The sequence below is a fragment of the Ambystoma mexicanum genome, chromosome 6q (assembly GCF_040938575.1).
Source record: "Ambystoma mexicanum isolate Mex_15411 chromosome 6q, UKY_AmexF1_1, whole genome shotgun sequence".
Lineage (NCBI taxonomy): Eukaryota > Metazoa > Chordata > Amphibia > Caudata > Ambystomatidae > Ambystoma > Ambystoma mexicanum.
In genome coordinates this window covers 1,283,062,403-1,283,089,195 of record NC_090937.1, presented here as the reverse complement: position 1 = coordinate 1,283,089,195, position 26,793 = coordinate 1,283,062,403, and the positions used below count along the sequence as shown (strand labels likewise).

At 47.1% G+C, this 26,793-nt stretch overlaps 1 protein-coding gene across 1 annotated transcript in view; it reads right to left on the bottom strand.

Annotated features, from left to right (window-relative positions):
* The window catches only part of ADGRA3 (adhesion G protein-coupled receptor A3), a 451,503-nt gene that overhangs the window by 368,721 nt on the left and 55,989 nt on the right, over positions 1–26,793 (bottom strand). Inside the window, exon 2 of the mRNA XM_069631885.1 lies at positions 7,953–8,024. Coding sequence (XP_069487986.1) covers positions 7,953–8,024 — 72 coding nt within the window. The remainder of the gene's footprint in view (positions 1–7,952; positions 8,025–26,793) is intronic.

The following is a 26,793-nucleotide window of genomic DNA, read 5'->3' as shown; positions in this document are numbered from 1 at the left end:
ATGCACCTCCACTGCCTCCTTCAGAAAAATATCTGCAATTTCACATCAGAAAAACAATTGTTGATGTGAATCTGGTTATCAAATGTTAAATCACTAAATCAATGGCTGTGTCGTAACTAAAGCTCCAATCTACAACATTTGGACAGTTTGTAGATAGAAGTAATATCCATCAGAGAATGCAAAAAAATATCTAGCGCACTAAGTTTTGAATAAGCAAAAATACATAACTGCCAAATGTTATCGCAATGCATTCGTTCAAAGTATCTAAATGTGCGCACTGAATTGCAGAAGATTAGTTTTATTAATTTTGCATATTTTAATGCGAAATTAGAGCACAAAAACAAAATCTATCTTCAATCGGAGTCGTTTCCCCTCCCAACTTTGGGGCTGGGGAAACGTCACCTCTGTTACACGGCAGTGGGTGAGTCAAGGATATATTTGCATGCACATAGGACAGATGAAGAGGATTATGGAATATGGCGAGATGAACATGGAGGATTGACCCCAGGCAGATGAAAGACCAGCCTATTGGGAGAAGGGTGACCACTCTATGTTGGAATTTGGGTTCCAGATAATCCACCTCAAGAAAGTGTTTAATGGAATAATTTCAGGCCGACTGCATCCGCGAGTGACTCTCCAAATTGAGAAGCCACATTAAAAAGATAAATTCAATCCGAACCCAACCCAAACTGTCCAGATAGATTGGCACGGTTAAAGTCTGGGATGAAAAAGGAAAGGGAACTGCGGGGAATGCAATTTGAAAATAGGAACACGGTTGCTGATATCGCAACCCCCCGCCATCCCCATCTGCATTGAATGCAAAAGTGAGTCACTAAGCCCAATCTACTTTGTATTGAGAAACTACATTTTAAACTGAATGCATTTTGGTGCCACTTTAATGTGGAATTGCCTTAGCAAAATTAAGTATGATTTAAAATAGAATTATTGACATAAGCTGGTCTAGTCTCATCTTGGGTTATAGTATTGTTGCAAAATACTATTGTCTAGCGTTATATTGTGCATTAAGGCAGCCGCGCTGTGGGAGTGGGGCAAACCCCTGCAGCATTCCCTTGTGTGTAGTAAGGAAGGGCACGTTTTTTTTAATATAACGTTGTACATGTTTTTATATAACCTTGTACATGAGGGGAATAATAGATCTGTAGTCTGAAAATACACGAAGGTTGAAAACTATAGACTGATGCATTAATGTTGCACAGGAAAAGTAGCCTGAAAACACCACACCCACACACACACACGCACACACACACACACGCACACACACTTAGTAAAGTCACATGCGTCAAGATGCCCTCGGGTGAACAATGTGCTTTGCAAATGCTTGTAAAATAAGATGCAATTAGTGAAAGCTGCACCCACATATTTTGAGAACACAGCATACATAAGCGTTCAAAGTATAGAGGACAGATCCCGGAAAATCTAATTCAAATTCAAACCTACAGGAGACAAATGTAAGCTGGCCATCGTATACTGTCAAGTGACTTGCGCCTAGCCTATACAGTCACTACCTCACAGCTACATAGGGAAGTAAATCTATTGTAAAAGTATTCAAAACAGCAAATTATTTCAAAACATATTCTGAAACCAGACTAGACTTGATCATGGAGAAAACCTATTCTGAAAAGTGGTTTGAAATATTCCATGTAAACATGAATACACCACCCAAGAAGCAGCAATGTTGGTATTTTAGTAACTTTTTGTTTCTGAGATCAAAGAATTTACATTGAATAATTATAATGCCTAGTGTTTATATTTCGCATTGAGAATAAATAGATTTGTGGACTAAGAATAGTGAGATTCATATAGGCAGCTAATTCGCTTTTTGAAAAACGTATTTGTTTTCCTGTTGCTTTACTTGGTTGAAGTTACATTATTCTTTTTACATATATTTGGATTTTTGACCACCTCACTATGTTCCTGCCCCAGAATTGTATACATGGGGACGGGAGACTAGCATGCCCCGCCTACGTGAGCCAAGTCTATAAATAATTAATAGCACAAAAATACTCCAGTGGTCATGGAAAACGTACAGATAAGGGGTGTATCAGACATTTCTACGACCTACAAATAGGCAAATACTCCTAAAATATAAAAATGGGGAGTCAAACGGACAAAAGGGACCTTCTGCCTTCGCTTTCACCCACACAGCTGCATGGATAGGTGTGAATCAGTAGTGCACTTAGTACAACAGGAAGAAAATATTATTGCCCAATACGAAGATGTAACAATGTATCTAAATGTGCATGAATAAACTAGCTACAAAGTAGAATTCATTAAAAACGCCCAAAAAATAGTCCATAGGCGCCCCTCTGCGAGAAAGAACACGGCCCATTGACCTATTCTTTGGAAAGGTACCCACTTGAGAGTCTGCAGCCACACTTTATCTCACTGTAACTTTCACCGTGTTAGTTCTCGCAGAGTGGCACTTATTGACTATTTTCTGATATATATTGTTTTCATTAGAAACATATTTCTAATTTACAGTTAAAACATTTTTACTTGCGTATAAAAAAATACTCCCATTGTGAATAGGACTTAATTTTCTACTCCCAACTTTACAAAATAGGGAACATCTCCCACTTCAAAATCTTATCTGGAGCACTGCTTTAATGTGAGAGAGTAGCGCCTCAAGCAAACTTGAGATACTTTGGTTATGGATTTCTATTAACCAACGTTAAGGGAAACACCAGTGTTAGGAAAGATTTCTCTTTACAACACCTTCTCATCCATTTCTATGGACCCCCAAACTATTGCTTTTATTTTTTTATTCTAACCTGCTCTTTTTGCAGTGCAGTGAGCCTCAATCATCACTACAATGGCTTTTGCTCATTTGTCATGGGGAAACTGACATGTCCTTCAAGCTGTCAGTACTGGGAAACAGTTTCCCTTAGTCTTGTTACCGTGTTGCCACTTCTGGTAACTTATCACTTAAGTAACTTTTTACCATTGTACAATGGGGTACCCATTTTGTTTGGCCCTAGACTAACACGCAGAGGATTTTTGGTTACTTAAGGAGTGCTAAGGGTACAAGCCGTGGCAGCAGTTACTTTTTCCTATTTTATGGTATAATTTATTTTACCCTTACCGCGTTTGGCTACCAACTGTGGCTAGTATCCAAACATGGTCGGACCACATTGTCTTTCGTTTGTCCCTTGGCCATCTGGTCTTAAAACCTTCCTGGCCTGTGAGCCCACTCCACAAGACCCTCCCTCGGAGTCTGGGAAAATGGGACCTAACTGGGAGCGACTCCCCCTTAGGTGACAAGGCCACCCGTTCCTGCGAGGAACTCCCTAAACCACACGAAACAGTACCATAGATGGGACTATCTGCTACATAGAGTAAAGTAACATCTAAATAGCTGGCTGATGGTAATGCTGGAATCAAACAGCCCAGAGAAGGAAAGGAGAATGGGCCTCATTGTGTGGCAGTCCGGAAACAGAGGGTACCGGTAAGCTTACTGGAACCCTTGTTTCCAGACTAGTAAAGCCAATGGTGACTTTACATGCCCTGGGAGACAGTAGTCAGTCCCAGGGTATGGAGTCTATGGAGGGGTGTCACTATGGCACCCCTGTGTCGCTGCACGGAGGGTGCTGTGTAACACACAATGTAAAAACACATGAGACCCTATGGAGAAAAGGACCCCATAGCCCATAAAACACATTAACAGTCAAAGGAACACCACAAATCATGTCCAAGAGTGGGAGAAAAAGAGTCTCACTCTTGGCAGGAGAAAAAAAAAACCTCCAGAAATCCAGCAAAGTTGCTGGGGGACTCACTAGGTTAGGAAATTCAGCCTAAACAGAGAATTCTCCCTAACAAATACCATTTCCCCTAATGAGATTTAACTGAATATATTTCACGGGAAATGTTAGGGGAAATGCTATATGTGTAATGCATAATAGGTGGGGTAAGGGTATAAGTTAGGGTAGGGAGGGGTGAGGGGTATCTCCACTGCATAAAAAAAATAAATAAATAATCTAAAATAAGATTACGTTTTTCGGTGAAAAGGATTCAGTGAAATCTTCATTAGGAGAAATATATTCGAAGAAATCGCATACATTTATAAATGACACCTTCACAGCTGCCTCCCGCAGCAGAGTGAGTGAAGTGGATGGAGGGGGGAAGAGGGTTATCCGAAGGAGATAATGTCATGTTTCTGTTGGTGCCTCAATTAAAAACAGTGAATTAATGGAGCCCAAGCAGACTGTTTTTGCCCATGGCTTGAGCTGCAGAGTTTCCCCGAGAGAGGGTTTGGTAAGGGGCGGAGGGGAGGATGGCTGCATTACTGACCCAGTCTTGGCCACAGTGCTCTCCCTAAATCAGAGTAGGAACCTTTGTCATAGGGGTGTTATGCAGCCACAAACAGGCTGCTGCTTAGACTACTACGCGAAATGTCAGGAGCATAACTAAGACTGGCCAGGAAAGGTGCTATACTTTTACAAGTTTGCATTACGAATGTAAGATGACAACCAATAGCTATTTCACCTTTCATATTTTTGTAATGTGGGACAAACATAGTATTCCTGAAAGAGAGGGAGGGCCGGGGGCTAACTGGTATAAGGGTGTGGGGTATAGAGGGTATTAGATCTGCATATCTGTAACAGGATCACATTGACTGGTAAGGACACAGTAGCAATCTTCTGTTTATGCATCATCATTGCAAGCTGCCTTCTCCAACATATTGCTTTGAGGTGGGCTGGTTGGGGGAATGGTTGTTAAAGCATGGACCCCTTGTGAGGCTTCAAACGACTGACGAGCACCACTTATCTAAAGGCAGTCCCACTTCACACTAGGAACAGGCACCCCCCTTCCCATCAGACGGACAGTTAAGGAGCCGTTGCTATTGGCCTTCTACATAGGCTTATATGTTCCATCCATGAAATTTCTTGCAGGAAATGTTCAAATGGAGCACACACAGACTCGAGACCCCTTTCTTGCAACAAGGGCACAATCCAACTAAGTGCTCTCTGGAAACTACAGATGAGGCTTGGGGACTGGTCAACCCCTCATGTAAATGCACCCAACATATGCACACAGCCTGCTACCACTGTCACACTCATCAGGCATGGGACAATTCTGCAAATGCTCATTATCTTTGCATCAGCTAATGAGTTGTTATAACGTCATTTAAAAACCCACTTGATTAGCATGTCAAGATCTGCTCTTGGAGCTATACAAAACCAATCCATTAAAGAAATCCTGCATCATCGACAGAACATGTTACACTACGGCAGCAAAGAGCTTTCTTACGAAGACCTTCCCAACCATGGACTCCGTTTTGGCATCGTTACAAGTTGCCTTGGAAACTGTTCAGGTCACGTAAACGTGCCAGTCAGCTGATCGGACGTGCTTCGCTTACACGGAAGCCACGCCCCCTTGTTCCTTAAAGCCTTCAGCTGCGGGAACTTCGTTGCTGCTAATTGTACGTTACTACGTGCCTTTTCGTAGCCCACCTACGGCACGATTTGCCTTCCGCGGATTACCCTGCGTGAACCTTTGACTCTGAACTCTTGTTATCAGACCTCGGCTTTGTACTCTGTTTCTGCTTATCTGGATTACCCTAAGGACTTGTTGCCACAGTAGTTTTCCTTTATTGCCGTTAAACCAGAGGAGCCTCCCGCCTCAACCTTCAGTTCTACGGGCTCTGCGGTTCTTCACTTCCGCTCAAAACTGAACTCCAGTTCTCATTCATATTACGCTTGCACAAACGCCCTTGCTTTCCATCTGGAGTTTCCAGCTCTACGATCAAGATCTGCTGAGATCCGCTTCAGCGCGACGTTGCTTGGTCCTTTTCTTCCTGTTCTATCTGAATCATCTATTTGGACTAAAAGACCATTCTTACCAGTGCTGCTTATCAAGGACTTCCTTTGCTCCAACTACCTAATTAACTGTGTTCGCATACTAAGAGACTGTTAGTTCTTTCTACTGAAGTGCATTTACGAACGCTTTCCAGGACATGCACCAACCCAGCCCTAGTGCGTCCCTCGTGCCGTTCGGGTTGTCCTCCCTATACTAACTTTCCCATTTTATTATTTTTTCCTGTCGTTTCTCAACCATTTGGATTTTGTTCTCATTATTGAAACTGGTCCAGGATTTCCTTTCAGGTCTACTCACATACCCCATCTCAGGTACCGGCAGTTCTATTGTGTTTAATTGAATTAATCAAAACGAAACTAGTTAGGCATAATACTCAAATCCTTTTCTGCATCTCTTGCAGCATTGGTCTGGCGGTGCGCTCAATCCCGCTCTTTTGCATGATAGATTACTCCGTCTGCTCCTACATAAATAGCAGAGTGGTACATCGTGAAAAAGAGCCCCTCTTGAAGAGGAAGCCTGATTCTTGAAATCAGGGGAACTGGGTTTTCGGAGACGTCTACGGCTCATCCTACATCTCGATCCAGGTTGGGGTCACACACACCTTCCGGCTCGGTGAGTAACACATGTTCACCCAGAGAACACATGGCTGGTTGCTCTGCTTCAGACACCAGATCAAATAACCTATAAAGGGATCAGGCCATCATGGCAGCCAATCAACACATGGCCAGACTTCTGCCATGACGACATCTACATGGCAGTTAAATGCAAGGTGGCATAAAACAGTCAAGCATACCGCTAAGTAAATAAACCTTAGTCTGTTAGACCTGCGGGATATGGTGTCCAAGAAACAGGAGCACCACAAAAGTGTTTATATATTGGTCAAGTGGCAAGGCTGCCAAAAACAGAGCAGTGTCCACGAGAGGCTCTGGACCTGCCAGGGCACATTTCTCATAATCTGTAATGTATGCCATCAATCCAAGAGGAGGTGTGAGGATCCCAATCAATCCCGGAAGGAATAGAATGTTTCATAGTACAGTGATGGACAAACATTCTCCCATATTTGGAGGTATATTTCATAGAAAAGCTGTATTTTGAGACCTAGCCATGCAATTTACTAAATAAATTCAACAATCTCAGAACCGCAATCACATTCCAGCAAATTTTTGTTTTTCCTACACAGCCACCACTGATGCCAAGTATCAAAGATTTCCAGTTCATAACTTTGTGCACGGGTTGTAGCAAAATTAAATCAAGAATTTGCTGTTGCTCAAAGGAGACTCCAGTTTAAGTGCATCATCCCCTTCTTCTAGAATTCCCAATATGGTCCTGGAATAAATAGGCGTCCAAGCGTGACCCCACATATCCCAGTACTGCACGTTTCATTAGTTTAGCGAACCAGGTTTCATACTATTTTGGACAGAACTGCTTAGCAAATGGCAGCACTTTAGTCACTGCGGCTATAAGGCCCGGGTTGAATACACCCCCCCTTCTTCGACCCCTCTAATTTTGGATCATTACTATTTTGACCCAACCGATAAAAAAAAACAGCATGAGATAAATAGTGTTTGCAAGCATATGACGAAGAGCAAACCAAGGGAAAATGTTAATTATCAAGTTTTCAATCAATGTCCCATTTTCGCAGGAATAGTTACAATCCTCCAACTAACAAACCACAAACACAAGTTCAATTAGTGAAGAGAAGGCATGGATTGGAACAAGTGTGCAACATCGGACCTCCCCAAGACTCAAGAAGGGAATCGCTCCAGCAATATGGATTACGGATTGGCAAACAATTGATACAACAGTCAAAAGGTGTAAGTAATACTCTTTACAGTTTTATGTGGGGAATGCTGGTAGCACACTTGTCAGAATGATACACCACACTGCTGTAAGGTTAAACAAATTTATAGCTGTACACCATCATCATATCACATACTACTTGCAGCGAAATGGAAACAAATATTAGAATTTTTACACCCAAAACTGTGCATAATTTGGCGCACACAGCACTTTATAACATTCAAGAGGGTCAAACAGGCATGCCGTACTTGATTTTGCAGTGTGCTCGCTACATGTTGTAAAATCATTTGACGTAAAGAATACCACAAGTTACTTACAGTCTTTCCAGAAGGCCGAGTCCAACAAAAGAACCGTTCTTCAATTCAGTTATTTTGTTATTGCTGAGAATCCTGTTAAAAAGAAGAAAACAAATGCTTTTTTATTAAAATAGCTTTTAAAATCCCCAACTGTAAAATCATCACTTTTTCCCACGAGTTTCTGTAATGGACATGCACTTGTATAAATACCAACCATCTACTGTTGTTGACTATAAACAACATATAACCACATTAATCACTGTTTATTAACGCAAGAGTTGACTAAACAAAATAGAAATTATGAAGTACAAAAAAATCCTTTAAACTACACCCTTTGGCAAAGTGGAGCAGTTGTGGATAAAAGTCATCCCCACGGTATCGTTTCCATGTAGCCCAAGCCGCCACTGCTCACCTTTGGCAGTGCCCCTGAACTCTACAAACACAAAACGTAATGCCTTGCCGGTCCGAATTTTCTAGCAAGGAAGCAACGTCATGGCTATGTCGCACAAACTTGGTCCTTCGTTTTGGATCTCGCAGCAATACATTTAATGGCGGTGATTTCCTCGCCCTTTTGGTGGGTCTTTTACGAGCAGCCAGCTTCCTCGATCAGTGCGCTGCCTACTTATTACATTTTGCCATTTGGCCTTTTAGTTGCAGTTGTTTACATGTCAGGTTTCTAGCTTCAAGAGGTGCTACGTCTGTGGCTAATTTGCTGCTCTAGCATATGTACCGGCGAGGCCATGCGATGGCAATGCTACTCCTACAGGACCAATGACCTCGTGAGAAAGCAGGGATCCAAGCCCAAGAAAGCGCTTTGTGGAGCAGGCCTGCAAACCTGAAAAATACAGATTCAGAAATTAATCGAACGCGACTGCACAACCCAGAAGCAGTTGTGCAGCTGTACAAACTTTCATGGGGAGCGCTACGGGTCATGCAACCCCTGGGGGGCCACAGTTGCAACCCCTGGGACTCCCTTGCAACCCCAACTTTAGTGCTCCTGGTGCAGTGGGCCATCAGGGAGAAGGCTGGGCCGGGGAGGCACTCCGTAGGGGTTGTAGCTGACCGCGACATGTGGTACAACATGTCACATGCCACGTTCAGCTCCAACCCCTTCTCACTCGGCTTCCTTGCAGCTCACATACAGGAACAGAGCTTCCTGGTTACTGTTTGTGAGCAGCACGGAGGAGCCGAAGGGGCCTGGAAGGACGGACCGAAGCTGCAAGAAAAAGGTAAGCAGGCTTTTTTTTGTAACGTGTGTTTTACATGTGCAAAGTGTGTGTCAGATGTACGTATCTGACTGGTGGGTGAATGAGAAGTGATGTGCGTTTTTTAATGTTCTGGGTGGAGAGAATGCAATGAGTGGATGTAAATGAAGGTGTGCGTGACTGGTGGGTGAATGAAAAGTGATGTGTGTTTTTGAATGATCTTGGTGGGTGTGTGCCTGTGTAGAGAATGCAATGAGAACACGTAAGAGAAGGTGTGAATGAGGATACATGTGGTAGTGTGTGTTGGAATGGTGTGTGTGTAGGAATGGTGTGTATGTGTGCCTCTCCCTCTTTCTCTCCTTGGGAGACTGGGGAATCACTGGAGCATTTTTGCCATACTTCCATGGGGCAAGAGACGGAACCTTTTTCACCAGAAAAAAACCTTCCTCTAAATTTAGAGACGTGCGTTGGTGCGGCCCTGAGAGCATGCGCGGCCCTGACTCTACCCTCCGGCACCACACCTCAGTCCCCATTGACGCATCGACAATAGATTTAACTTTGCCTAATGACACAAGTATTATTAGGGGGGAGGGTGGTGGGACGTATGGCTGAAAGGGGACTAAGGTACATTAGTCACTACGGTGAGCAACTTATAATTACTCTTACGTCCTGTCCCCTTTCCTCCATACTGCATGGGCGATTACAACTGTAGCCCCAGGGTGGAGAGGAGACCCCCCCTTAAGCAAATAGGCTCCTGAGAACAGCCTTAACGAAAGCCGCTCCCGATCTAGAGCGAGCAGGCATCCAAACCGTATTGCTTGCAGAAAGCCAAGGGAGTGGCCCAAGTGGCTGCCCGGATTATAACTTGCCAAGGGACATGGCGCTGGAATGCGATGGCCGTTGCCTTGGCCCCGACTGTGTGGGCGTGCATGTTAGCCGGAAGCGGCTTGTGCTGGCACACGTATGCTTCTTTGATGGCCAACACCATCCAGCGGGATATGGAGGCCTTGGAGGCATGACAGCCTGGTCCTGCACCTCCAAAAGTGACAAACAGGCCGTCTGATTTGCGGAAGCCCTTGGTCCTGTCAAGGTAGAATTTCAGAGCACACCTGACATCCAGGCAGTGCAGAACTCTGTGCTTCGAAATGTAGGAAGGACATTTCCTTGTTCAAATGGGAAGCAGATGCACCTTAGGCAGAAATGCTGGGTGTGTCCGCAGGACTACTTTGTCCTCGTGAAAGGTAGTATATGGTTCTGGGGCGACCAGCACCTGGATTTTGCTGACTCTGCGAGCTGAGATGAGGCCAACCAGTAAGGTCGTCTAAATGGAGACCAGCCTGATGTCCGCGGAGGCCATTGGTTCAAACGGTTTATGCGCCAGGCAGGGCGCCAAAGACTATATTCAGGTTCCACACAGGGTGGAGCCTTACGAGCCCCGTCAAATGTTTCTTGACAATCGGATTGGAGGAGAAGACCCCCTCCTCCGAATTCCTGTAAGCCCCGATGGCTGCAAGGTAAGTGCGGCAGGTGTCCACCTGCACGCCCGAGTGGGCGAGAAGGAGAGCACGTCATCTAGAGTACATGACAGAGGGTGGATTTCATTGGAGCCTGCCCAGTGGCAGAACCTGGTCCATTTACATTTGTACTGGGCCCTGGTAGCCTTGCTACTTGCGCCCTGTATGATTTCCAGATTAGCCTTTGAGAGGCTGAGGTGCCTAAGCGTTACCACGCTGTGCCGTCTAGTTTCTGTGGCGCAGGGTGGATGACCCTGCCCCCCTGCTGTGCCAGTAGATGTGCTGGGGCCGTTGGAAGGTGAATCAGAGGCATCTCCAAAAGGCTGAGCAGCTACGACACCCATGACCTGGCCGGGCACCAGAGAGCGATTAGGATGATATTGAGCTGGCGAGACTCCTTGATCTTGCAAATCATTCTGCGAATCAGCAGAGTGGGCAAGGTGGTGTACACCGTCATGCCGTTCCACTGAATACGAAATGCAGCGCCCAGGGAGCCTGGGCCCTGTCGCTGCCAGGAGGCAAACTGATGGCACTTCTTGCTGTGCCAGGTGGCAAAAAGAGTCACCTGCGGGAGACCCCATCTGTTGAAGATCTCCTGAAAAACGAGGTGGTTTAGCTGCCACTCTTAATTGTCTGCTCCCAACCTGCAGAGCCTGTCTGCCTCCAGGTTGGTTTCACCCGGAAGGTGGACTGCCGTGAGGTAGATGTTTTGCAGGGCCCAATCCCACATGCTGATTGCCAGTCTGCACAGTGGGGGAGGGGGAGGAGGGATCTGGTGCCTCCCTGCTTGTTGACATAGTACATACTGGTCAAGTTATCCATCTGGAGGACGACAACCTTGCCGCTGTAGTGGAAGGAATGCTCTGAGCGCTAGACAGATGGCGTTCAGCTCCAACCAATTGGTGGTATTCCTGCTCCTGTCGAGTCCAGGTGCCAGGGACCGAGCGATCGTCCACGGTGGCTCCCCAGACCTTTAGCGAGGAGTCCGTGGGGATGGTGACCTGCGGGGTGGGAGGCCGGAAGGGCTGCCCGTCCACAGGTTGCAGGCCCTGGACCACCATGTGAGGTCCGGGCGGAGAGATGGAGGAACGTTGAGCATCTCAGATTGAGAGCCCCGCTCCTGATTCCATGAAGCCGAGAAGTGCAGCTGAATCCTCCACATCCTCAGTCTCGTGTGTGGGACGGCTAACTGGACCGCCGCCAAGAGACCCAGGCACCACCAGGCTGAGGTCACCTCTATGCTGAGGAAGTGAGTTGTGGCCCTCCTGATGGCCGTGATCTTGTCCTCAGACGAAAACACCTGCTCGGAGCAGGAGTCCCATATGAGGCCCAAGAATGTCAGAGTCTGCGTGGGCTGAAGCTGCGACTTCCTGAGATTGAGCGAAAAGCCCAAATCGTGCAGTGTGCTCATAAGGACCTGGGAAGAGTGGTGAACCGCTTCTGGAGATGCAGCCCTGACGAAACAGTCATCGAGGTATGGGTAGATGCGGAGGCCCTGCGCTCTGAGGAGGACAGCCACAGTATTCATGAGTCTGGTAAAGACCCTGGGGGTAGAGTTGAGGCCGAAAGGAAGGACCTTGTATTGGAAACGGTAGCCCATGATCCTTTACTGTAGGAAAGAACGATGGGGCTGCCAAATCGGGACGTGTAGGGACGCGTCCTTCAGATCCAGGGAGAACATCCAGTCTCCCTTGCACAATGTCTCTGCTATAAAAGCTGGCGTAACCATCTTGAATTTTTGTAGAGGTAAGGAGAGGATGAGGGTGGAAAGGTCCAGCACAAGTCTCAGGCCCGCCTGGTTCTTTTTCTCAATGTCGAAAATCCTGGAGTAAAAGCCCAAGCCTCTCTGGGAGGCTGGGACTTCTCCATGGCCCGGCTATCTACGAGCGAGCAGATCTCTGCCAGAAGAGTTGCTGTCCCAACTTGAGAAAGTGGAGGGGAGGAGGGAGAAGAGGCTGGAATGGGTAAGCGGTACCCCGTGGATACTACAGAGAGGATCCAGGGGTCCGCGAAGTTCTGGTGCTAAAAATGTGCAGAGAGAGCAAGCCTGCCCCCCCCCACTGGAGACATGTGGACCCGAAGGGGCGTGTCAGGCCTTCTTTCCTTCAGAGGCTGTTGCGGAGGAGGGGGAGAGGGGACTGGAAAAAGCCCTTATCCTCCCCTCCCCTTTTTGTTGCTTGCGCCGATTTGGAGTCAGCGAGCGGTCTGGCTGCCTGGACCTTCGTTCCTGGAAGCCGCGGAACCCTCCGTACGTACGCCCCTTGTCGGAGTGCTGCTGTGACTGGGTGTACGATTTGGGGGTGTCTTTGTGAAGATGGATAAAGACTTGGCCATTTGTGAGCTGTTTTTCTTTTTGTCCAGCTCCTTGTCCGTTTGTGGAGTGGAAGAGGTTACCCCGTTCGAACGGAAGATCTAAGATGCGTTCCTGGATATCCGGGTTGAATTTCATTGCACTGAGCCAGGCTTTCCTTCTCATGTCCGTGGCGATACACGAATATGAGCCACAGTGGACTCCATGAGGTCCTGCGCCACCAGCTTGGCCTCAGCCAGTCTCGCCTTTAAACGCGATTGGCTCTGCGTAGGGAGTTCTGGGAGGAAGTCTGTAATTTCCCGCCATAACCTCTGGTTGGTGGCAGCCAGCAATGCATTGACGTTGGCGCGCCAAAGATGCAAGGACGCGTTGGAATACAGCTTCCTCCCTTAAGGCTCCAAGATCATCTTCTCCTGGCCTAGCAGCGTGTAGAGGAGGAAGTGGAGGACGACTGAGGCTTGGAGTATAGTGATGCTGCAGCAACCACTGAGGAGTGTGGCTGAAGATGGGCCGATAGCAAGAGTGTATCCCCTTCATCTGCCTGTACTTGGCGTCCAGGCGTCGACTGACCGGCTGGGCAGATTGAGGCTTGAGCCAACCCTTTTTGGCCAGGGAGACTACATCACTCTGCAGTGGAATTCTCGTTCTGGCAGAGGGGCTCTGTGTGAGGACTTCAGCAAGGACCCCATCTGCTGGTTGCTCGATCTGGGATTGAGGCAGGCCCAGGTACTCCGCCAGCCCTGCCAGATGTTCGTGGAAGGCCCTGGCTGATGAGGGCATGTCCGGGTCCTCCTCCTCATCCGTGTCCTGAGGATCAGGAGAGTCCTGCAATGGTGGGGGAGAAGCGGGAGCCGGCGGCTGGGGTATGGTGTACCGGAGGCTGGTACGGAACCGCCTGAGGAAATCGGCTGGAGGGCCGGAGGCAGAGGCTGGCCAGGGGCACCGACGGAGGAGCCTGAGGTGCTGGAAGCATTGGAAGGAGCACGTCCCTGATGGCATCCGTGAGGATAACTCCCATCCGAGGGGACTTCATGAGCCCGAGGAACCTCTCAAAGAACCGGTCTTCACAGGCCAGAGGAGTGGTAGGGGATATAGATGGGGTAGTGGGAGGCTGCTGGCGCCGCTGCATACCTTGCCCATACGGACGCAGCGGGAACCTGCCCTCTGCAAATGAAGGATAGGCTTTAGGCCAGGTACCTGGTTGAGGCCAGTCCCACCTCGACACTCGTTCCTCGCCGAACTCCTGGAATGGCTTCAGAGTGCTGATGTCTGACACTGCTCCTCAGGCCTAGGCCTGGTAGGTGAGACACCCTCGGCCCGGGGGCTGGAAGAGCTGCATTTAGGCGCCCCCTCGGACGTATTGCCGGTACAAGGGTGGAGCCCCTCGGGTGAAGACACGGTACAAGAACCTTCCGGTCCCTCAACACTGTCACCGGGAGGATCCCTGAAGCAGCCTCAGTGCATGTGCTGGTACGAGGACCTGAATGGTCCCTCCCGCACGGGCGAGTCCTTGAAAGGAGTCTCCCTTGCGGTGTGCGATGGAAAATAGAGGCACTACCTTGGGCCTGGATCGATGTTTCACGAGGTACTCTGGAGGAGACTTCTGGAAGAGCTCCCTCCACCCGGCTAGTCTGTTCTTCAGAGACCTCGATGACAGGGCGTTGCACGCTGTACAAGCTTGCCAACCGTGGTTTGGGTCAAGGCAACATAGGCAGAAGTCATGGGAGTCCGAAGTTGGGAAGAGCCCGTCGCAGGATGGACACCCGCTGAACCCTGTGGAGGAGGAGCGCGACCCCGGAGGACCGAGTACCTGTATGATAAGAGACAGAAGAAGTATCTGCGCGTGGAATTACATGGCCGAAGCCAAACCCAGGAGCGCTGGTGAATTTGTCCCGTTCCCGTCGACACAGAAAAGGAGAATGAGGTGTGGCACTGGAGGGCAGAGTCAGGGCAGCGCAACACTCCCATGGCAGTACCTCATCCCTCCCCCCCCCCCCCCGTGTTCCTCTAAATTTAAAGGGGAAGAAGGTTTTTTTCTGGTGAAAAAGGTTCCATCTCCCATCCCTTGGAAGGGATGCCCATGCAGTATGGAGGTAAAGGGGAACGGGACGTAAGAGTATGAATGATTTGAAGGCTTCGTCCAGTTTTAGACGAGCATGTGGTCCAGTCAAGAGGCACTCTGTTTTATAGGCAGAGTGAGTGATGCACCATCCAAGTCTGGATAGCGTGATAGACCGCTTCTAGCGTGTTTGTGTCAGTGGAATAGTTACCTGTAATGGGTAGGAGAATCTTGGGATCGTCTGCGTAGTTAGTGTAGAAAATGCCCTGAGTGTCCAGAAGATCAAATAGCAACTTTGTAAACACATTGCACAAAGTAGGTGAGTCACAGGAGCCCTGTGGGACCACGCAAGTGACTGGGGAAGGGTGAGCGGAGGCTGTGGGGGAGAAAACTCGTTCTGTTGGTAAGGAAAGAGGTAATCCAGGTGGTCGCTGTGGTGGAGAAGTTTGCAGCTGAAGTAAGGTGTTCGCAGAGGATTTGGTGATCAGCCAGATGAAAGCCATGGAGAAGTCCAGCAGGAGAAGGAGAGCCATTCTGCCGTCATCTTTGAGGGCATCCATTTGATTCTTTATATCTAGGAAAGCTGATTCTGTACCGTGACCTGGATGGAAACCCGATTGGCCTTGCCCTGGAAGGTTATTGAGCTCCAAGTGCGAATGAATTTGTAAGTAGGTGGCTCGTTCTACAATTTTGAGTAGGAAGGGGACGGTTGGGGGAATGTTGGTGGGGATGTTAGGGTCTAGTGTTGGTTTCTTTAGTAGTGGAAGGACCCAAGCGTCTTGTACGCTGGCCAGTATGGAATTGTTGAAAAACGAGGATCTTAAGAGAGGTAATGAATGGATTAAGTGCTTCTGCACACTCCTTTATGACTGTTGCCAGGCATACGGCATCTTGGTTTATGGCCTTTTATTATTTTGGTTACCTCCAAGTTTGGGATCGGGTTGAAGTTGAAGGATTCTTTGATGTTTTGAGTCAGGAGGAGTTTAGGCCCAGGGGGAGGGGGGGGGCGGGGGGGAGCCTGAAGGGCCATTTGCAAAGGCGCCGGAGAATCCAATTCCCTTAATATGTTGAAGAGCTCTCTGGTGATTTGGCATTATTAGTCCAAGCATTAAAGGTGGAGCTTTTTGCATAGAGTATAGGACGTTTATCTTTTGCTATCGTAGTGAAGTGTTTTTTATTGGCGTCTGTGGTATCCTTTCTCAATGCAGATTCTGCAGCACGTTTGTACAGAGTATTTGAAGGGCTGGGGTGAACCATGTATTAAGGTGCCTGGGCAATCAGTTGTTCCAAGTGGACATTGCCATTGAGTTTAGTATCAAGACAAATCCCCAGGTATTTATAAGTGGGAACAAATTCAATTACTTTCGAGTTTAACGTCCATTGCGACAGTCTCACCTTTCTGAGTTTAGGAGAGAAAAATCAACATTTTCATTTTACTAGAATTGATTGAGTTGAGCATAGAGTAGGTGGAGAGCCGGTTCAAGGTGTTCTTTAAGCCGCTGGGGGGAAAAAAAGATCTACGAAGGCCAGATCATTTGTATAGGCCAGCCACTTGGATTTCTATAGTGTAAGCAGATCCAGGTTATGGGGCAAATTCGTCAACTGGGAACAGTTTTGTTGACCTGCAGAAGCAGCTGCATGCACTCCATTCCGGGACTTCAACACGGATTAGGTAAAATAGAGAAGGTCGTCTCTGAGGAAATTCTGACAGCTAGAGGGCTGAAACAGGGTTGCCTCCTAGCAGCCGCACTGTTTAACCTCTTTGTTTAAGACATTGGCGATAGCCTAGCAAAGGCCAAAAACGTTTCCACCAGGAATAGGCAACAGTAAAAATAGTTGCCTGCTATATGCAGATGATCTCGTCTTGATAGATCAGACAGCAATCAGTCTGAAAAGATCTTTAAAGCAACTAGAGGATTATGTGGAGGCAAACAACCTGCAAATAAATGGGGCAAGGACCAGAATTCTGTTCTTGGAAAAGCCACAGCATAGGACTAGAGCTGGACCAATGTGGTGGTTGGGCCAAACCCGCGTTGAGCAAGTGGCAGAGTTCAAATTCTTAGGTGTTTTGATTAATACGAGCACCACCGAAGCCAACACAGAAAAGGAACTAAGGGCAAAAGCAAAGATGTTGGCAAACCAAGCTAGGCTCCTACATAAGAAATACTGCTGCTTCTCGATGATTCAATTGTTGAATTTTACAAACTTAAGGTCACAGCTACACTAACTGGCACAGAGGGTGCATTTCATATTCAGACTCATTGTGGGCATTGTTGGAAGGCCTGTTCTGGAAGAAGGTTTTGAACCTTCATCGGGCGACCCCTTTTCAAATCATTCAGAGAGAACTGGGACTGATATCCCTGAGGGCGTGGGTTGAGTGGTCCTCACTGGACTTGTATAGGAAATGTATCTTAATGAGGCATCGCCAAATCTTTGGCATTTTGAAAAAAAGAAATGGACGGGGGCCAGGGTAGAATTTTCACAATGGGATTAAAAAAAAAAAAGTTCTAAAGTAGGGCCCTACTTGATAGCGTTTGCTCCTCAGAAGATTAACTCAGAAGTGACCCAGATAGGCTTAAAGTCAATTTATGGAGATCAGACTGGATTATTACTTCAGGAGGAAGGAACATTTTTTACCATTTGAGAAATGAATCCCGGCATTTCGGGTCCCTCCCAAAATATTTGATAACATTTCCTAGCAGCTATTTTAGAGCTCGGTTTATGAGGATACGATTAAACCTAATACCCACAAAAGAAGTCCTATCTGTTAGATTAAAGCCGAGACCACCAAAAGTTGAATATGACCATTGTAAATAGTAAGGAGCGGCTGCAACTATAAAAAACACACGGCTCTTTTGCACAGCTTGGACTACCTTAAGACTAAGCACTTTAAATCCTTCGGCTTAGACAAGCAGTTCATACCCAGACGAACAGTGGTTGCTCCTATTGCGTTGAGGAAATACCTCCTTAGTGTTGGCCACGGTACGGTTTTTAGATGGCATTAATCAAATACCATCAAGCGAGCGAGAGATGAATCTGGGGCATGGGCAATGCCTTAGTATTGGAAAACGTAGTCTGTGTAATGACGCGATTATGTTTTAATATGTTGATGGATTGTTTCCTCTGATCCGTCAACAGCAAAAAAAGGTTTGTAATGAACCAAATGTTGCTAATAAAAACAAAAAACATCATAATTTTCATTTTACTGGAATTGATTTTGAGCAAGTTGAGCGTAGTGTAGTTGGAGAGCTGGTACAAGGTGTCCTTTAAGCCTCTGGGAAAAATATCCTATAAGGCCTGAACATGCGCATGGACCAGCCACTTTGTTGATGCACTTAATATAAATGTGTTTGTCGAAACAATTTCAGTTTGTGGATACTCTTTTGTAGTATACTTTAGAAGAACTGGGCCATGAAGTGGTTTTATAAGGACAGCAATGGCTAAAAAATAAAGCGTTTTCTTTCTAACCTAAAAGAAAATTTTGCTTCTGGGTCTGCTGGAAGATAGATAGCGGGGGACATCTGTTAATGAAGACTAGCCAAGTATGTTCTTTATCCACTGGTCAGGTTATAATAGAAGGCAGCAGACCGGGACGCGCAGAGTCCTTCCATAGCAATGAGGGACACCTCTGCGGCTGCTCACTGCCGCCAGTACGTGCAGTAATCCTGAAGGCGGCTCCCATACCATCCCTTAACACCTCACACCACTAGAAGAGTGCAGATTTATAAGATGTGGTACCTGTTACTCGCTGTGAGCAAGAGAGATACGAGACAGAGAAACTGCACAGACGTAAGAAGCCACTCTGCTCATCTTTTCTACATCAGTTCCAGAAGGTACTAAAGTTAGGTAAAATCCCCTCCAGAGGTCTAAGTGGGCAGGAACTACAAGGGTACAACTTTCCACTACTTTCTGCGGAAATCCGCCATCGTTCCCATACTTTATGTCACCCGGAGCACCGTTCATGGACAGCAGGGAAATGCACCTTTTTTTTACTGCTTCACTACTGGGGATACAAACCCAGGCCCTACTGGTAACACTCCGGTGTTGCATCTTACTGAGCTATCTCGCACGCTGTGGTTCTTCGAATAGACTGCTTGTGACATAATGCCCATTCTCGAGCCACCACAAAGCCCAGCTCTGCAGTGACCTGCAGTTGTCTTCTACAAGAAAGCATGAATTGCTGCAGGCACAGTGGTCAGTACAAGTAATACGGGGGGAGGGGGTGGTCTATAATACTGGGCGTGGACATTAAGTGGTGTGAATAGTAGGGGATTGGAAAGGGGAGGGTGCATGAAGCTGCATGTTGTGAAGGATAATGACAAACTAATAGTGGTCATTTACATGCATTTTCTTCAGTGTTTTCTTCAAACTTGATAGTACGGTTGTAAAACAGTGTTGTGGAGTGGAGAAAAGGCAGAATTCAGGTATGGGGTTTGAATTGGGGAGTGAGTGAGTATTAGGGACTAAGGGGGTGAGAGGGGAGAGACAAAGGAGGCGTTGGGGAGTAACATAGCTTCAACCCCCTGCACCCCTGTATGATACTGTAAAGAAATACCTTCTATTAAGATTCACAGTGTGTTTAGGGTGCCGAAACTGGGTGAAGTCCTATTTATATCTTGCCTCAGAAGTAGGATGCACACGTAGGGTTTACCTGCAAAAGGATGGCCGTGCATGGGAGGTTCCCGATTCGTCCCCCGTTTGTAAATCAAAGCTTTTTGAATTCAAGGAGTGCAATGGACTTCATCCATAATGACTGCACAATAAATGGCTTGTAATATTACATTTATTGAGATTTGAGGAATCTGTTTTAGGGTCTCTTCACAGAAAATGAAACTCTTTTAATACGCCGTAGATCCACAATGTACACTTGAAGGGATTGTAAATGTCGAATGTGATGTGTGTACATTTTATAGGTTGGGGATCAAAAAATGTTTTTGAAAAAACTAGGATCGTACTGTTAGTAGTGGTCTAGAAAATGATAAGTAAATGGAGATTTTGACGTTCCAAGTGTATTTTAACTAACAATCCGATGTGGTGCAGCATAGAAGTCCCACCTCCCCCGACTGCGGGCAAGAGCCTGAACAAAAAAAACAAACAGAAAAAGAAAATGAATGAGTGGCTTGCAGGGGAAAGAAAGAATATCTAGGCAGCCGGAATGCATTATCTTAAGCCTGCAAGTCAGCAAGTGGTTTAGCATTACTAGTCACACAGCTCGTTTCCAGCCACTGCCTGGCCAAAACACAGCCCGAGTCCTGGCTGCTTGCACAGACAGGGGCGGCATGGCGACATCTGCTTGACAGTCAGTTTACCCCACCAACCTCCAACCCCCCCCCCTCACCCCTCCCACTCCGTAGTACCGCCAGAGTAGTCGTGCTTGCGAGGCATCATACAGAGGGAGGCAGCAAAGTCTCAGGAGAAAGAAGTGCAATTATTAGGTGATAAGAACTAGATAGGCGGATTTGTACAGCAAAGCCACCCTCAGTGTAGTTACTCTACGCCTTCTCCCAAGGCAATAAAAAGGACACAAAATAACCGCCTTCTTTTCCAACTGCGTAGGTTATTTGCATTTGAAACACAAAAAAAGTGCTTTTGTTGTTTAGATTCCCACATTTTCTTCACATTATGTACGCTCGTAGACCAGGTGAGGACTTTGGTAAGTACAACCCTTATAAGTGACAACGATGAGCTGTCGCTTGCAACTCAAACCATACACTACACTACACTACACCTGGCACACTCAGCAAGCCGCTGCACCCAATAAAAGTTGGAAGCCTACAAGAGGACTGAGCTGGGAACAGTAGGACCCACAAAAGCAGAGATGCAGCGATGGCGTCTGAAACAAAGGACACCGTTAAAAAGGCAGATTTCACTCCGCTGGTCGGAGAGATGAGGTCCATCAGAGCGGACATCCAGACCTCACTCCAGGCCTTTGGAGGCGCAGTGGACAAGCTGGAGGAAAGAGTGTGGGGCTGGAGCACTCGCAACTGTCTGCGGACCTTCTGGAAATGCTTCTGAAGGCACGCCTGAAGGCACGAGAAGAGAGAGTATGAGACCTCCCTAAAGGTAGATGACGAATCGTGAGCGCTGGTGCAACATCCACATTTTGGGTGTGTAGGAAGGAGACGGGGCCCTGGGGCTGGAGGCAAAAGTTAAATCCATCCTGCAAACGTTGTTCGGAGGAGCGACTGAAGGGGAGACAGAGATCTGTTTGCACAGAGTGCCCAGAGCCAGAAGGCCCCCAGGTGGTCCACGCTCTATACTAGCTAAATGTCACAGTTAGAGAGATAGAGTTCAGATCTTGGAGAAGGCTAGGCAATGGGCAGACCTGACTCATGAGGGCAAGATCTGTCCACCTTTACATTGACCAGGCGTTTAGACTGCCAAACTCTGACCCAATGGTTGCGAGATCACAACACAAGGTACTGCTGGGGCTTCCTCTTCTCACTCATGTTCGAAAAAAAATGCAGAATTCTGCATCACCACAAGAGAGGCGACAGAGGGGACGTTGGCCCACCTGCAGGACCAGGAAACACACCTATTGGAAGAGGGCACAGAAGCACCGAAAGGTCTGAGGAAGAGGGTGGGGGGGGAATTTAAAAGGCCAGGCAGCAGCAGATCCAGAAGGCTGAACTCTCCCTCCCCATCGACTTGAGATGGAGGACTTGAACATAGACATTGATAATTTGCTGAAGATGTTCAGGATGAGGTTGGTGTGGGAAGAGAGTTCGATTATTAGGTTGATAAATGTTCTTGGAGCCCATCTGTTAGCTCACCTGGTGGGGCCCCGTGGAAGGAGGACGGAATGGGACCACTGGGGTCTACAGGCTCTTTGGGTACTGGGGGATTAGGAGTTGACTAAAGAGAAATTTCAGGGCAGGTGGGGCAGGTGGGCAGCAAATGGAAGTTATTGGAGGGAAATTATGGTGGGGTAGTGGATGGCAGGGACAATAGACTACGGTAGCGGGCGGGGCGGAACGCAGGCTGGCCCTGGGCACTAAATGTCAAAGGCCTCAAATCGCCCACTAAGAGGTCCCTGGTGATGCGCAAATTCCGTAAAGTGGCCCAGGATATATTGTTCCTACAAGAAACCAGGCTAAAGACCGGAGAAGAACACTCCCTTAAGGGAGGAGGTATAGGACAGGTACACTGGGCCTCGGGCGCCATCAAGAAGGGAGGTGTGGGCATTGTCATTGGTAAATACCTGCTGCTATCACGTCTCGAAATTTGAACGGATGGAAGGGAGGCTATTGATACTACAGGGAATGTTGGGGGGGGGGGGGTTAATGTGGTATTGTCGTCAATGTATACCCCAAACCAGGGCCCAAGGGGATTCAACTCATGCGCCCTGAATGAGGTGATGTCAACACGGAAAGCTGACAATTTTGGGTGGAGACATTAAATCCTGGGCAGACTCCGGGGTGGCTAGTGTGTGTTGGGAAACATGATGAATTGCTGAGTCATACAAGATCGGATGATTTTGATAACAAAATGTAGGGTCGGGCCTGTTAGATGTCTGGAGAATGATGCACCTGTGTAGGAAAGGCTATATCTTTTACTCTGCGCCACATGCAACATATACGCGAATTGACAACATACTGGTTAACAGGGAGCAGAGGGCCAGAATTCACCAGTGTGATATTTGCACGGTAGGTTGGTCAGACCACGATACGGTTTAGATGGAGATGGATTAACACATTCCACGACATACCATAAAGACAGAATGAGGGAGACCCAAAACTAGGACACTAAAGCGTGATCACATAGACAGACCAAGACAGAAGCACTTAGACGACTCATCCACAACAAAGCGGCCTGCACCAAACCTGAAGTTCCAGCTGACATATTCACATATATAGGAAGGAAGAGGAAACCATAACTCCTGCCTCAACTCTCAAGGAGGAGAATAGACACCCCAACTTCACTATAGATAGCTCACTAGAATACAAGAGGGAGTGCACCGCGCTAAACCCAAAATGTCTTTTAGGCGTAGGCCTGTCTCCGAACAATACAGGACACTCATATCGAGCTATGCTTTCGGATTGAACTGAATTATTCAATTTTTTCTCAAATCCAGCCGTACATGGTACGATACTCAATTGCTCTGTCAGACGTTGGCCTCTCTCCCACTAACCAGAACTCTCAAATCTAGCTGCTTTCGCACCATCCTGGAATCCCGAAATCTAGGCATTTAGTCATACTGTGAAGATTAGCTACAAAACATAACCCACTAACCAAAAAGCTCAAACTTTCTGCATACTGAAACCACTCAAAAACGTACCGAACCACCTCTGGCACCGCAAGTACGTCAACACAACACATAAACCGCCCAACAGCACACAAGGACTGACATCGCTCCGATACTCGCACCAAAGCTCAGCGCACGGTGTATACGGAGATGAGTGGTGTTCTGTTGGTCGCTTCCTCTCACTATCCTACTCCCTCCTCACCCTACTAACCCATCCTGCCTTCTCATCTGCAGATCCGCCAGAGCGCCTGGGGATCAACTCCGTTGGTGACGGTGCACAGTACAAATACCTTTAACATTTAACATTTAGCAGAATTAAGACCAATTCAAAATGGAAGTGCAATGACTCACTATGGCATGACCCATTGCTTGCCGACAGCCTGAGTGAAGAAATTGCTGAGTATTTCCACATCAATGATACTGAGGAAGAAGCGGTAGAAACGGTATAGAAGGCAGGGAAAGCTACTTGGAGGTCTTGAGGGAGCAAGGAGGGAGCATAAGAGACACAAGGGAGGATGCGCTGCGTAAGGACATCACCAAGAAGGAAGAGGCCATGCATGGGGAGGGAGTATATGAAGAAAAAAGACCTGCTGAGTCTGCAAGAGAAACATAGGGAGTTGAGAGCAATGGGTCTGGGGGAAGTAGCTAGGAAAATTCCTAATACAAAAATACGAGAAAGGAGACTAAGCCATGTTAGCAGTGCGTTTGTGCGCACATAAGGCGGCGAGACGGGTAACGGGTGATCCGAGACGCGAGAGGTTGGTTAGAGAGCACGCCCAGGGAAATATCAGAGTGCTTTGCACAACACTATGAGGGGTTCTACACAAGTGACGCCCAGGGGAGGGAAGAACTAGAGAGGTACCTGGGAAGCACAGACATGGCAAAACTTAAGGGAGGGTGATGTGGAAAAGCTTGGTGGCCACTTTACGCCGGAAAAAGTACAAGGCGCCATTTATTAACAAATGGCAAAGCCCCAGGGGAAGATGGTTATACCATCGGCTTTTATAAAGAGGTGTTCTTCTCCCTGACCTGGTTAAGTTGTTCAATCACGTGCTGGAGACGGGTGCGCTTTCCCCACCCCCCTCCTTTGTTAGAGCTCCGATTACAGTGATACCAAAGGAGGGCAGGGATCCAGAGCACCGTCAGTCCTACCATCCGATATCGCTCTAGAATTCAGACAAAAAGATTTACACTAGAATGATAGCCACAAGAACAGAAATGATGATGCCATACCTGGTTCACCCAGATCAAGAGGGCTTTATAGTTTTATAAGCTTGAAATGTATGCAAACAATGTCCTGCTGTACATTAAAGACCGTCACACCAAAAGCGATTCAAGTATCGGGAGATACGGAAGGCTATCAGGCTTTAAGATCAATAGTGGGAAATCGGTCATTTTCCCTTTCAGACGCTCGGCAAGGCAGCCGTTAGTGGGACTGGTATGGTATGCATATAGAACACAGCGCTGAAGGATCTGGGAATTTGGATAAGGCGAGCAATACCGGACCTCTATGAGGTAAACTTCCCGGCACTACTTGGTAGGCTCTTTTCAGACTTCGAAACTAGATCCTCCCTGACGCTCTCCTGGTTGGGCCGCATGAACACAGTTAAAATGAATCTAGTACCCATGGTACTATACCTGTACCATATGCTCCCTATAAAAATGCCGGAGGGACATTTCAAAAAGCTCAGCAGTAAGATGAGATTCATATGTGAAGGGCAGAAGCAAAAGGTGGCCCGGAAGACACTAATGCAGTCCAAAGGCAGGGGAGGTGTGGCCTTACCAGATATATATACCTACTACAGGATGGCCCAATTCCGTGTTTTGATTCCCCATATAGGGGTGGATAAGGACAAACATTGAGTTGATATGGAAAATCATATGCTCCACCCTGTGACTGTGGGAGAATGGCTGTGGGCACCGTTGAGCAAGGTACCACATAAGGTTCGGAAGCACAATATATTGGGCCCACTCTGGACATCATGGAATGTAAAGAGAGATGAAGGGGGTCATAACTTTACCGTCACTCCTGAGCCACGTTTGGGCGCCTCCATTTCACAGAAGAGATTCGGGAGCCATTGCGATTGCAGGCATGGTTCGTGGCAGGGCTTAAAAAAGTGGGGCAACTGGTTAAAGGAGAGACATTAATTACTATGGAGAAACGAGGCACTGGGGCTGGGAAGGCTCTCAGTATTCCACTTCCAGCAATTGAAAGGGGTGTTGAGGGCAGAAAAAGGGAAGGACGGGATACAGAGAGACGCAACAGACTTGGAATTGATAATTAATGAGAAGTGGACAACCAAAGGACTAACTTCCAATATTTACCAGGCACTGCTCAAAGCCGATGAAGGGGATATGGAGCAGTACCCAAGAAAGTGGGAAAAAGACCTGGGGAGGGAATTGGAGGAATTACAGTGGAGGACCTTATGCAAGAATGCACACAAGACATCTGCGGCATGTCAATACAAGCTGCATTGGTTAAAACTCCTATACAGGTGGTAGTACAATCCCCATCGCCTGTCCAAGATGTTCCTGGGTGTGGATCCATCATGGGAGAGATTGTGGCCAGAAGGCTACCTATTGACACATGTGGTGGGCTTGTCCGGAAGTGTGCAGGTTTTAGAAGGAGGTGCTCAGTTGGGTCAGTGGTATCGATGGGATCGAAAGGACGATGGACCCATTATTGCTGGATGAGGCTGCCACATATGGTGCGCTTTTTGCTTTTGGTTGCCAGGGCACGTCTCGCCATAAGGTGGAAAAACCCCAGGTTACCAACTGAAGAAACGTGGGCCCACAAAGCAAAGGAAATTTATAAAATGGAAAGCTTAACTGGAATCTTGTATGATGTACACCCATCCAGAGACGCAGAATGAAGCCCCTTTTTGCAAAAATATTGTTTATCCCCAGGTTAGGCGGTGGCCCCCGTGATGCTTCCCTGCTTGCATGGAGTGGTTTGGGAAGTTTCGGTCAGACAATCTACATAGTGGCAGCCCAGTCGTGAAACTTGTTAACCATTCGCTACCGAGGAGTGGGTAAGGGAGGGGTGGAGGGAGTGTATTGAAATAAAACCAAAAATGCTTTTGCACCATTCGTTATTGAATGAATACCCTCTCCAGTTGAGGGGGCAGTTTGTTAAAATGACATGCAGATTTTAATAAAAAATAAAAAAATAAAAAATAAAAATGCAGATTTTATCTTAAAATCTAACATTTGCATACATATCTAATAGACCTTCTGGTTTTTACATATGGGACTTTTAGTCCTAGATTTCCCATTTATACATCAGGATTGGAGTTTGACAAAGGGCACACAAGCAAAAAAAAAAGATAAAAAATAATTAAAAAAAAAAAAAAAAAAACAATGGGTGCATGTCAAATCCCAAACACCACTTCAAATGCACAAGCATGGGCAAACAATTGGATCTCACTGTGCACCATCTACCAAAACAGGGATGCCAGATACAGGTGTTGGGATGGGTGGGTCCAGGTTACTATTATCTATTGAGGGGGTGGGGAGGCAAGGAGTCAG